Consider the following 13,074-nt stretch of genomic DNA (forward strand, 5'->3'; position numbering starts at 1 on the left):
GGTTTGAGCTGGGATAAGGAGCTTTGTTGTTCAACTTAGGAATGTGGTGTTAGCTAATCAGGATGGTGGAATTGGGCAAACACGAGGAAATCTGCAGATGCTGGAATTTCAAGCAACACACATAAAAGTTGCTGGTGAACGCAGCAGGCCAGGCAGCATCTATAGGAAGAGGTACAGTCGACATTTCGGGTTGAGACCCTTCATCAGGACTAACTGAAAGAAGGGATAGTAAGAGATTTGAAAGTGGGAGGGGGAGGGGGAGATCCAAAATGATGGGAGAAGACAGGAGGGGGAGGGATGAAGCTAAGAGCTGGAAAGTTGATTGGCAAAAGGGATATGAAAGGATCCCCCCCATGACATTCGGAAGGTGGTGTGTGCTTTCATACAGACCAAGGGTCCAGCTTGTGAGTTAAAGACAAGATGAGTTCCAACTTGTGCACATTTGACTGTTTAGATATAGAACCATTGAACCATAGAAACTACAGCACAGAAACAGGCCCTTTGGCCCTTCTTGGCTGTGCCGAACCATTTTCTGCCTAGTCCCGCTGACCTGCACACGGACCATATCCCTCCATACACCTCCCATCCATGTATCTGTCCAATTTATTCTTAAATGTTAAAAAAGAACCCGCATTTACCACCTCGTCTGGCAGCTCATTCCATACTCCCACCACTCTCTGTGTGAAGAAGCCCCCCCTAATGTTCCCTTTAAACTTTTCCCCCCTCACCCTTAACCCATGTCCTCTGGTTTTTTTCTCCCCCTGCCTCAGTGGAAAAAGCCTGCTTGCATTCACTCTATCTATACCCATCATAATTTTATATACCTCTATCAAATCTCCCCTCATTCTTCTACGCTCCAGGGAATAAAGTCCTAACCTATTCAACCTTTCTCTGTAACTGAGTTTCTCAAGTCCTGGCAACATCCTTGTAAACCTTCTCTGCACTCTTTCAACCTTATTTATATCCTTCCTGTAATTTGGTGACCAAAACTGAACACAATGCTCCAGATTCGGCCTCACCAATGTCTTATACAACCTCATCATAACATTACAGCTCTTATACTCAATACTTCGGTTAATAAAGGCTAATGTACCAAAAGCTCTCTTTACGACCCTATCTACCTGTGACGACATTTTTAGGGAATTTTGTATCTGTATTCCCAGATCCCTCTGTTCCACTGCACTCCTCAGTGCCTTACCATTAACCCTGTATGTTCGACGTTGGTTTGTCCTTCCAACGTACAACACCTCACACTTATGAGGGCCCTTTTGTTTTTTTTTCATTTCTTTAACTACTGGTTAAGATAACATTTGCTGGGCACGTAGCCAAGTGGTTAAGGCATTTGTCTAGTTATCTCAAGGTCGCTAGTTCGAGCCTCAGCTGTGGCAGCGTGTTTGTGCCCTTGAGCAAGGCACTTAATCACACATTGCTCTAATCTGTGCGAGGAGTGGCGCCCCACACAGACTTCCAATCTGCCCCTTATAAGGCATGAAAATGCTCGATGCAGGCCTCTCATGGTCTGAGTCAACGTTCCCTCCCCTAAGTTAAATTCTTAAATGTACTTTGTTTATAATTGTATGCAATGTACAATCTGTAATTTCTTGCTGACGGTGACTGTGGGGGTGGGGGGTGGGAGAGTGACAGTAAATCACACAGCATTCACACAAACTGGGGTTTGGGTGGGCAAGATATCCCAACCTCATGGGTTTGGGAAGACCTAAGTCATATACAGATGTACAGAGCCGGAGAAAGGTGGGCTCCTTGTTGCACAGTCCACTGGCTGTTAGTGAGGGGTTAACAAGCTGCATTTCCAGAGGTGCCCAGTAAAAAGGGGTTTCACTGGAAAGATTCTAGCATGGATAAAGCAGTGGCTGTTTGGCAGGAGGGACAGAGTGGGAATACAGGGAGCCTTTTCTGGTTGGCTGCTGGTGACCAGTGGTGTTCATAGAGGTCGGTGTTGGGACCGATTCTTTTTTTTGTTATACATCAATGATTTGGATGATGGAATTGATGGCTGTGTTGCAAAGTTTGCAGACGATATGAAGATTGGTGGAGGAGCAGACAGTTTTGAGGAAGTAGAGAGATTACAGATGGATTTAGACAGATTACAAGAATGGGCAAAGAAATGGCAGATGGAATACAGTGTCAGGAAGTGTCTGGTCATGCACTTTGATAGAAGAAATGAAAGGATTGACTGTTTTCTAAATGGAGAGAAAATACAAAAAACTAAGGTGCAAAGGGGCTTGGCAGTCCTTGTGCAGGATTCCCTGAGGGTTAATTTGCAGGTTGAGTCTGTGGTAAGGAAAGCAAATGCAATGTCAGCATTCGCTTCAAGAGGACTAGAATGTATAAACAAGGATGTAATGTTGAAACTTTATAAAGCACTGACAAAGTCTCACTTAGAGAATTGTAAGCAGGTTTGGGCCACTCATCGTAGAAAGGATGTGCTGAAACTGGACAGCATTCAAAGGAGGTACACAAAAATGCCTCCAGGATTGAATGGCTTGTCATATGAAGAGCGTCTGGGCTTGTATTCACTCGAATTTAGAAGAATGAGGAGTGACTGACCTCATTGAAATCTATTGATTGGTGAAAGGCCTTGATAGAGTGGATGTGGAGAGGATGTTTCCTATGGTGATAGAGTCTAAGACCAGAGAACACAGCCTCATAATAGGGGGGTATCCTTTTAGAACCATAAGACATAGGAGCAGAATTAGCCATTCAGCCCATCGAGTCTGCTCTGCCATTTCATCACGGCTGATCCGGATCCCACTCATCCCCATGCACCCGCCTTCTCGCCATATCCTTTGATGCCCTGACCGATCAGGAAATGATCAACTTCCGCCTTAAATATAAACATGGACTTGGCCTCCACCCCAGTGTGTGGCAGAGCATTCCACAGATTTACTACTCTCTGGCTAAAAAAAAATCCTCCTTACCTGTTCTAAAAGGTTGTCCTCAATTTTGAGGCTGTGCCTGGATACCCTCACCATAGGAAATATCCTCTCCACATCCATGATATCTCATCCTTTTAACATTTGGTAGATTTCAATGAGATACCCCCACATTTTTCTAAATTCCAGTGAGTGCAGGCCCAGTGCTGTCAAACACTCCTCGTATATTAACCCCTTCATTCCTGGAATCATCCTTGTGAACCTCCCCTGGACTCTTTCCAAAGATAACACATCCTTTCTGAGGTACGGGGCCCAAAACTGTTGACAATACTCCAAGTGTGGCCTGACTAGTGTCTTATAAAGTCTCAGCATTATCTCTTTGCTTTTATATGCTATTCCCCTTGAAATAAATGCCAACATTGCATTTGCCTTTTTTTGCCACAGACTCAACCTATATATTAACCTTCTGGGAGTCTTGGATGAGGACTCCTAAGTCCCTCTGCACCTCTGATGTTTGAACTTTCTCCCCATTTAGATAACAGTCCGCACCATTGTTCATTTTTCCAAAATGCATTATCATACATTTCCCATCACTGTATTCCATCTGCTGCTTTTTTGCCCATTCTTCCAATTTGTCTAAGTCCTGCTGCAATCGATTTGCTTCCTCAGCACTACCTACCCCTCCATCTTCGTATCATTCGCAAACTTTGCCACAAAGCCATCAATTCCTTTATCTAAATCACTGACAAACAGTGTGAAAAGTAGCGGTCCCAATACTGATTCCTGAGGAACATCACTAGAAAAGACCCCTTTTATTCTCACTCACTGCCTCCTGCCTGTCAGCCATTCCGGTATGCATGCCAGTATCTTTCCTGTAATTCTATAGGATTTTATCTTGTTAAGCATCTTCATGTGTGGCACCTTACCAAATGCCTTCTGAAAATCCAAGTAAATGACACCCCCTGTCTCTCCTTTGCCCACACTGTTTGTTACTTCCTTGAAGAACTCTTAACAGATTTGTCAGGCAAGATTTCCTTTTACAGAAACCATGCTGACTTTGAGTTATTTTAACATTAGTCCCCAAGTACCTCAAAATCTCTTCCTTAATAAGACTCCAACAGTTTCCCAACCACTGAGGTTAGGCGAACTGGCCTATAATTTCCTTTCTTTTGCCTTCCTCCCTTTTTGAAGAATGGAGTGACATTCGCGATATTTCAGTGCTCCAGGATCATGCGAGAATCAAGTGATTCTTGAAAATTCATGACCAATGCATCCATTATTGTTTCAGCATCCTCTCTCAGGACTCTAAGATGTAGTCCATCTGGCCCAGCCCCCCACCTCTTTTGCCTCCCTCTCTGTTCTTTTTGAAGCATCTGAAGCCTGGCATACTCAGCAGCCATTCCTGCTCATGAAACATCCAAGTCTCTGTAATGGCCACAACGTCATAGTTTCACGTACTGATCTATGCTCTCAGTTCATCTACCTTGTTTATGATACTCCTTGCATTAAAATGGACACATCTCAAACATCAGGCTGAGTGCATCTCTACTCTAAAATCTGCCTATCCTTCCTCACAAACTCCCTACAAGCTGTCTCTACTTGTGCTCCAACCTGACCATCCTCTGCCTTTTCACTTCGGTTGCCACCCCCCTGCAAATCTAGTTAAATATGGCATTGGAGCTGTGCTTACCTTCACAGTAATAAATATGAGTAGAGCAGGGGGCAAAGCCCACCTGCGCTGAGAGAGATTGTGGAGGAGATGTTGTTGCAATATGTAGAGTAAAGCAACTCAATCCAGGTCTCAGGTAAGCCCAAATGCACACAACTACAGTTAGTTTCAATAGAAGAACCTAATTTTTATCAAGAGTGCTTAGGAAAATCTTTCTACCAATTACAATATGAAGACACACCAAACAAAATAATTAGAAAATCCTCATCTACCTTGTTGTGACCTTTGCAAATTATTTGTTTCCCTGTACTGTACTTTCGAACTACACCACCATATTCTGCATTGTTTTCCTTTTTACTAACTCGATGTAGTTATACATGGCACCCAAACAAGTTTTTCATTGTACAACAAAAAACTAATAGAATAGAAATAGTTTACTGAAAGATTTATTATTTCCAAATTACACCTTCATAGCACATCAGCTGATTGTTAACTTTCCTGTACATACAATGTTCTACTCAAATGTGAATAGATTGAAAACAAAACTTTTTTTTCATTCAGGCCTTTGGTTTAAATAAGGCACTGGGCTAGCTTTTACCGCTATGGACCCACTGCCCAAACTTACATACATCAATGCCAAACAGTTGATCTTGCTCAGACGGACAATCCCAGAGACGAGCAACACAGAGCTGAATGGTGGCAGATCTCGAGTGTGAAGGATGAGAAATAACATGGCCAGAGGAAGCCCTACTTGCAGAGCTCCTCTGAAAGCTGGTGCGATCCTGCTCCAGGATCAAATATCGAAGCTGTAAATACTTTTTCACTGTTTCAGAAAGAAGTAAGAATAAACTGAAAGACTAATTTCTTTTAAAAAGGCAAAATGAACAGAAATTATTCAAAAACACCTTTTTACTTTCTTATTTGAATTCCTACAACCCCACTTAAAATTCATATGCTCAACAATACTAATACTGTATCCTGAGTGGATTTTCCCAGTAGATCCCGATAGGTTATTGGTCATTTTAAGTAACATCCAGCTGTGCTCTTGGATTTCCATGAGAATTAATGAAAACATTATTGGGGAATGTTTATGGCACTTCCACATTTTCATAGAGGTCTCAAGGCTTAGATACACATGCTGAAAAATACTGGTATTTCTGTGCAAAGTTTGTAATCTGTTATTATTTGTATTTCAGAATGGGATTCATTAATGAAACAAATTATTGAAGATGAGGTTCTATCATTGAATTGTTTAACAGATTTCACGAATACAATACTAGATAATGAATCATGGCTTTGAGCATTGTATTTATAATGGAAAGGAGACATTAATTTCCCCAATAATGTTTTCATTAATTCCACTTGGGAAGCAGAATGAAGAATGGCACGAAGCCCAGAGGGAGGTAGAACCAAACTCTTGCAGAACTTCCACGGAGGAGTTTCAAATGGCATTGGCAGAACACTAATGATTGAGGCAGCATTACCTATAAATGTTACTTGGAAAAGTGGATTTTGTCCCTTCAAAAGGAACAGATATTCAAGAAGTAAGCAGTTCCACTTATCTTCCCCCTTTACTGCATGGTAAATCTGGTAAAGCTATATAATACAAAATCATCTCAATTTTATTAAACAAACAAAAATGACCAACGTGCTTACAGAAAGACAGAGGATCACTGATAAACTTAAGTAGGATAATACGATTTCAGTTGTAGCCTTCTCTACCATGATCAAAAATATTCTGGAAAAGAATTAGCATTTCTTCTTTTGTCATTGAACACCTATCATATTAATAAATGACACCATGAGACGGAAAATAGTCTTTTTATTCTTCATATTAAAGTACGAATGGACTCAGACAGGGAGAGGACTGCTGGTTGAAATTTCTGTAATTATTCTTGCTGTTGCTTTGTTCTAGTACTCTCTGATAGTTATATTGGGAAAGTTGTCCTTTCACTTTATCTGACATTGATTGCAACTTTTCCCTGCCTTTACAAAGGCACTGATATTTCCACAATACTGAAATTAAGTACAATTTACAATGAGTTATAAACCTTCCCTAAACTATTATGTATAAACTGAAGCATACAACGTTCTAAAAGTGAGTGGATGTGTAATTAATACAACCTATTAAAATTTGGGCAAAAGAATACATTTCCAAGCATGATAAAATTTCAGTCCACTTCCAGTTTATAATGCAATATTAAGCTTGATATTCTCAACTTAAAGTGATTTCTTCTGTGTTCTTCTCACCCACCCCCAACCCTGAGAAACACTATAAAACTGCTTAAATGAATAGGTTAGCTTCTGCTTTGAATTGCAGTTATGATTTTAAGTAGCAGATCTGACGCCATTTCAAGCCAACATTGGTAAAGGCTCTGCACAAGTGCCAAACTTAACCCGATGTTTACTTCCACTTCCAACTTTAACACCAGCCATCACTATTTTGATTCACTGGTCTATTAATAGAAGTGTAAGTAAAGGCCAGGGGTGCTTTAAGTGCAAATTTAAGTTACCGATTACAGAAGAAAGTTACAGAATTAAACAAACAGAATGTGGGCAAAATAACTAAACCAAAAATGTCAAATCTGAAAAAACACAGATTTATGATGAGTAATCAAAATGTAACAGCTGGTCAACTACCATGTTGCTTCGAGACAAGTTCGACTCTGCGATAATTAGGTGTACAATCAGATGGACATTCTTTGGCTTGACTTTACTGGTTAACAGTTTCCATTTGTGTTTTTACAAGATCATCACAAACACTTATCCATCATGTCTGATGCATTTTGCAAAACAGGATTCATTTTTGTTTCAGTTTCCGCTGGCACCTTTCAAAGCAAAACATATTATTAGCTGCTGGACTTGTATTTTACACGGCCCATAATTCAGTATCATGCTTGCATTGCATTAAAATCTCAGAAACTTAAGGAAAAGCTTATAGAAGTGGCAGAAGCAGTGACACAATGTTTACGAGTGCTTTAAAATTCAGCTATATATAGATAGCAAGTTTGTAAATCTGGCAGGAGCAAAGGATGTTGGGAATGGCAAGGGCAGAGTGCCATGGGAAGGGTGTGGAACGGGTGGCATAGGAGTGCCAGGGGTGGGGAGTAGGGCAGGTGCAGACATACCCAGACATGAGATACCAAGCAATGCCATTTGATTTCAAACAATTGGTTTATTGATCATTACAGAAAGTCTCCATGGTGCTTCCCGCTCCCTCCCCTCTCCCCCTTTTTCCAGCCATGGTTCCCCTCTCCTTGTCCCCTTCCCACTCTCAATGACCCATAAAAGAATCAGGTTTATCATCATTGCAAATGTTATGAAATTTGGTTTATGTGGCAGCAGTACAGTGCCATACATAAAATTACTACAGTACTGTGCAGAAGCCTTAGGCACTGCAATGCAATAAACCAATTATATGGATTCAAATGACCTTGCCTGGTGTCTCAGGGCTGTGTGTTTGCACCAGTGCCACCCCCCATGGCACTCCCTCTATGCCACCTACTCCACAACCTTCCCGCGGTGCCCCACCCTTACCATTCCCAACATCCTTTGCTCCCGTCAGATTTACAAACTCACTCTCCACTCCACGTTGACAAATACAGTACTGTGCAAAAGTCTTAGGCATCCTAGCTATCTACATGTGCCCAACACTTCTGCACAGTACTGTGAATATAAAACCAGTGAGAAACAAAAACACTATAGGGAGGTAAAAGAGACTAATGTGAACATGTAGAATGTGATGAGAAATAAAAGAAAATATTGCTGGGACCTTGCATAACTTTTTGTATCTTCATTATCCATAGGCAGGGCATTGGAGGAATCAGAAAAACTCAGGCAATCAGAATGAGGTTTAATATCACCGGCATATGTCATGAAATCTGTTGTCTTTGTGACAGTAGTACAATGCAATACATAATAATAGAGAAAAAAACTAATTTACAGTGAGCGTGTATAATAATTAGTTAAATTAAACATGTATGCAAAATGAAAATAAAATGTAGTGTTCATGGGTTCAATGTCCATTCAGAAATCAGATGTCAGAGGGGAAGAAGCTGTTCCTGAATTGCTGAGTGTATGCCTTCAGGCTCCTGTACCTCCTTCCTGATGGAGCAATGAGAACTGGGTATGTCTTGGGTGATGGGGGTCCTTAATGATGGATGCCGCCTTTTTGAGGCATCACTCCTTGAAGATGTCCTGGATACTACGGAGGCCAATACCCAAGATGGAGCTGCCTAGTTTACAACCCTCTGCAGCTTATTCCAATCCTGTGCACCCACCACCAGTCTCAGACGGTATACAGCCAGTTAGAATGTTCTCCGAAGTACATCATTTGTGAGTGTCTTTGTTGACATACCAAATCTCTTCAAACTCCTTTAGCTAAGATGCCTTTATTTTAGAATGGCAGCAGGGAGAAGCCAGGGAATTACAAGTTGGTTAGCCTTTCATTGGTGGTGGGAATGTTATTGAAAGGAATTCTGGGGTCAGGATTCATTTTCATTTGAAAGACAAGAACTGATTAGGGATAGTCAGCGTGGCTTTGTGAATGGGAAGTCATGCATTACAAATTTGAAGAAGTTTTTACAGAAGAGCTGACCAAGAGTATTGACAAGGGCAGGGTGGGGCACACATTGGCTAAAGGTTCTGCATCAGCTTGGAAGTAGGTACAGAGGAGATGTCAGGGGTAAGTTTTATTTTTTTATGCAGAGAGTGATGAGAGTGTGGAATGGGCTGCCGGTGACGGTGGTGGAGGAGGACACAATAGGGTCTTTTAAGAGGCTCCTGGATAGGTGCATGGAGCTTAGAAAAATAGAGGGCTATGCGTAACCTGAGGTAATTTCTAAAGTAAGTACATATTTGGCACAGAATTGTGGGCCGAAGGGCCTGTATTGTGCTCTAGACTTTCTATGTTTTTATAAGCTAATATGGAAGGTCAGAAAACGGTGAGCTAACCAATTATATACAAAATTGGTTTAGTGCTTGGAGACAGTGGATGATAGAGGAGGGTTGTTTTACAAACTGGAAGCTCGTGACTAGTGCTGTGCCACAGGTATTGGTGCTGGGTCCTCTAGTGTTTGTCATATATTAATAAGTTGAATGATAATATAGTTCCATATCTTTCAAACTATCTCTCAGGCAGTTCTGGCATATTGACTGTGTTATGACCTGGTTGGAATTTAAGCATTTGAAGAAGTACCTGCACCTTCATTATTTCTTAATAAAAGGTAGTTGTCCACCTCCTCCAATTGATGCAGTGCTTTCTTATGACCAATGATATTGCACCCCAATATTTTATGGAATATTAATATCAGTAAGTAAACAATACTCTTGATCGCCTCTTCAAGAAAAACTTCATCCAATCCACCATCTAAAGTAGCCAAAGTTGAAATCCATGTTATAATACTGAGAGACAAATACAATGAAAGACTCATTTTTCCAAAAATAAACTTTAGACTAACAAAGGATGTGGGTAATTTTGAAGTATGATAAAACACCGATAATCTGTTGAATATAAATAGTTTGAAAATCCTGATGGTTTGCCATTTGGCTCTCTTGGTGAAATTAGCTGTGCTTCTTTGTTTAACTTTAATTAAATGAAAGCAAGGAACAATAAGTAAAGATTGTTCACTTACCAATCCCTCCATTGCATAATGCTAATTTCTGATGGTTTAACACCTGGCTCAACAAAGTCTATGCTTCCATCAGGGCCCCATTTCCCAACATTTACTCTTAAGTTGCAGTTCAATTTGTACTTTACTGATGGCAGCTGCGAGTAAAATTTAAAAATAAGCTTCTACTAAGTTAGCAACACCACTCTTTTGTGGCTGTTTGAAAAACATGAGAGCAATGGCACTCAGCCTTATTATCATACCTCATCTTCCGATGGAGATGACACTTGTGGCTTCACTTCTGTTTTTTCTGCTATCCTGTCTTCTGGTTCTTCATCCTCTTCATCTTTTGCAATGAAGTGACGTCTCCTATACTCTCGCCTGGTGACAGAATCCAGCAGTGGTACTGATTGTGGAAGATCCTGAAACATCCATTGAGTTGTTCTTATACAAAATAGGTCAAAATATGTTTTCCTTCTACTGATTTGGGGGATTGTCAAACTAGGGCTGTATGAGGAACTTTAAAGTGTTGCGATATGAGTATTTATTATTGATATCTGTGTAGAAGAATACCTATTTCTGAAATTGGAGGATTACAAACTGCCTTCACTGAAGTTTATCAGATTTTTTACATTCGTATATTAACTTCAGATTCACCAGTACACAAAGTTTCACCTTCCGTATGTAATGTTGATCACTGAATTTTCAACCGCAATGGTGTAATTTTTAAAGAGACTTTGCAATCAATTTTCTCTTAACAGTAAAATTTCAGGTGTCTCAAAAGTAAAGAAATATTAATTTTATTCTTAAATAGGCAGAAAGTAATTTTAAATTTCATAAGAGGAACCAGGTCTCATGTGGTTAGAGCAAAAAAAAACCTGTGGATGCTAGATATCCTAAACAAGAACAGAAAAGGTTACCTCAACAGTTAAGTCAGCATCACTAGCGAAAGAAATAAAGATGACATTTAGGAACTTCAAAAAGTGATAAGCAAGCATGTTAACTGTCTAAGTAGGAGGCTGGGAGGAGGGAGGAAGGAAAGGGAAGGCGATTGGAGGAGAACAGAGTGGGCATCTATGAAAAGTTGTCAAGATAAGAATTTACGTTAATATCTGCAAAAGAAAAAAGAAACAAATTGAAACAGAGAGGTAAACCACATTTCTACAGAGGAAAACAACATTAGGAAGTGAAAAGGAGCCCAAATGGCACGGTTGTTATATAATTAGGAGGTTGTCAAGCAAGGATTGGGGGGTGGGGGGAATGGTAGAAGAAGTTTAAAGAAAAGCAGGAAGAAAGACTCACACTGAAGTTATCTGAATTGCTGAGCATTTCCAACATTCTCTGTTTTTGCTCATATGATTACACATTGGATTCTGACTTGGATCCAACTAAGAATACTTAAAGTATAATTCTCCACACGTGACCCCCAACGCATAGTAAAGTGCTTCCTTCTATGTTGATAATCATATTCCTAATAGCTCTACATTCTCAGACAAAGGCTCATTTGAAGGAGGCTTGTGCATTGCATAATTATGAGCAATATATATGCATAGCTATGTGTAATTTAGAGAAACTGCATGATGATTATAAATGGCAACTGATGCATTAACATTGTTAAACTTCCAAATATAATTTGTTAATCAAGATGCTTTCTTAAAAATTGCTGCTGAGAAATTGATATTTCCCTTATTGGAGGACACAACATCAAATAATTTCAGACACTTTTTCAGTTAACAGGGTGTACTTGTAGGTAATTATAAAAGGCAATACATTATATTGCTTTAGTGCCAAATCACTTGGTAATTTTGCTTTATAAGCTTAAAATTATTTCAAAGCAAATAAAAGAACCCGCATTTAAGCTGATGTATCTTCAGCAAAAGGTAGTTGTTGGTATCTAACATAGTACCAATAATTTAATCAGAGCTGGAGTTCAGGAAGATTGTAGAAAAAGATAGATTAAGTCAGTAAAGATTCTAAAGGATATCAATTCTTTACTCAAATGCAAATTCCTTGATGTTTTCCATTCCTCTTAAGTGATATCTTACTTATGGGAGGTGAATAAAAGAGAAAAATAATAATTATTATTGCTAATAGCACTTACTTGCATAATCTCCACATTTCCAAAGAATTTGCCCACAGGCATTGGTTGATTGCTATCCTCGTCCAGGAAAATGCTGTTATCTATTTTGAATGAGGTGCCTGGTGATTGATCAATCTCCATAGTATCTTTCCTTTCTATATCACTATCTGGGCTTTCTGTCTTTTCAACGTCTTCCTTGTTTTCTAACACTGACTTCATGGATATTTCTGTTAGCAGATGATTATTATTGTCCATTTCTTCCGTTTCAGTGGCATGGTCTCCATGCTTTTCTGTCTCTCTCCACTCTGAGCTGACTGTAGAAGGTGTCTGGTTTTCCTGGGCCGCTGCATTCACTTCAGTGTATACTTCATGAATAACTGGCTTCTCATTCTCTTCTATTGATTTGTGTGAAGGTTTGTGAGGAAGAATGACAGCGGTATCTTCTAGTTCCTGCTCAGTAACTGGAGCTTCCTCTTCTGTCTGTACTTCCACTCTTTCACATTTCTGCTTTTTTGAGGGATGATTACTTGTGCTGGAATCTGATTTATTCAATGAAAGCACAGTTTCGTATGAAGTCTGCAGCAAAACACACAGATTCACTAATCATTAAATGCCACATTGTTTAAAGTACTAATTTTATTTAGACTATTAGCTGATCTTATTTAGCTATGAGATTCAACTCCCATTAGTGATAATCTTGGTTAACATTTTGGTACAAACACGGAAGAAGCAAGGAAACTAGTATTTTTTTTTTACCCTTAGCAATGTATTTATTGTACCCATCTTTCTCGGAATTCATTAACTTTTTTCTGTAACAGCGAA

The 13,074-nt window shown here is 39.8% G+C and overlaps 1 protein-coding gene across 2 annotated transcripts in view; it reads right to left on the minus strand.

The window, feature by feature from the left end:
* Positions 1-5,001: 5,001 nt before the first annotated feature.
* The window catches only part of c25h1orf174 (chromosome 25 C1orf174 homolog), a 41,020-nt gene continuing 32,947 nt past the window's right edge, over positions 5,002-13,074 (minus strand). The window contains exons 3-5 of one of the 2 annotated variants that reach the window (XM_063033054.1): positions 12,274-12,828; positions 10,436-10,594; positions 5,002-5,386 (exon numbers count right to left, since the gene is read on the minus strand). In XM_063033054.1, coding sequence (XP_062889124.1) covers positions 5,384-5,386; positions 10,436-10,594; positions 12,274-12,828 — 717 coding nt within the window. In that variant the 3' untranslated portion in view covers positions 5,002-5,383. Of the gene's footprint in view, positions 7,392-10,435; positions 10,595-12,273; positions 12,829-13,074 lie in introns of both variants that reach the window. The other variant, XM_063033053.1, reaches the window with a different exon arrangement.

The sequence above is a fragment of the Mobula hypostoma genome, chromosome 25 (assembly GCF_963921235.1).
Source record: "Mobula hypostoma chromosome 25, sMobHyp1.1, whole genome shotgun sequence".
Lineage (NCBI taxonomy): Eukaryota > Metazoa > Chordata > Chondrichthyes > Myliobatiformes > Myliobatidae > Mobula > Mobula hypostoma.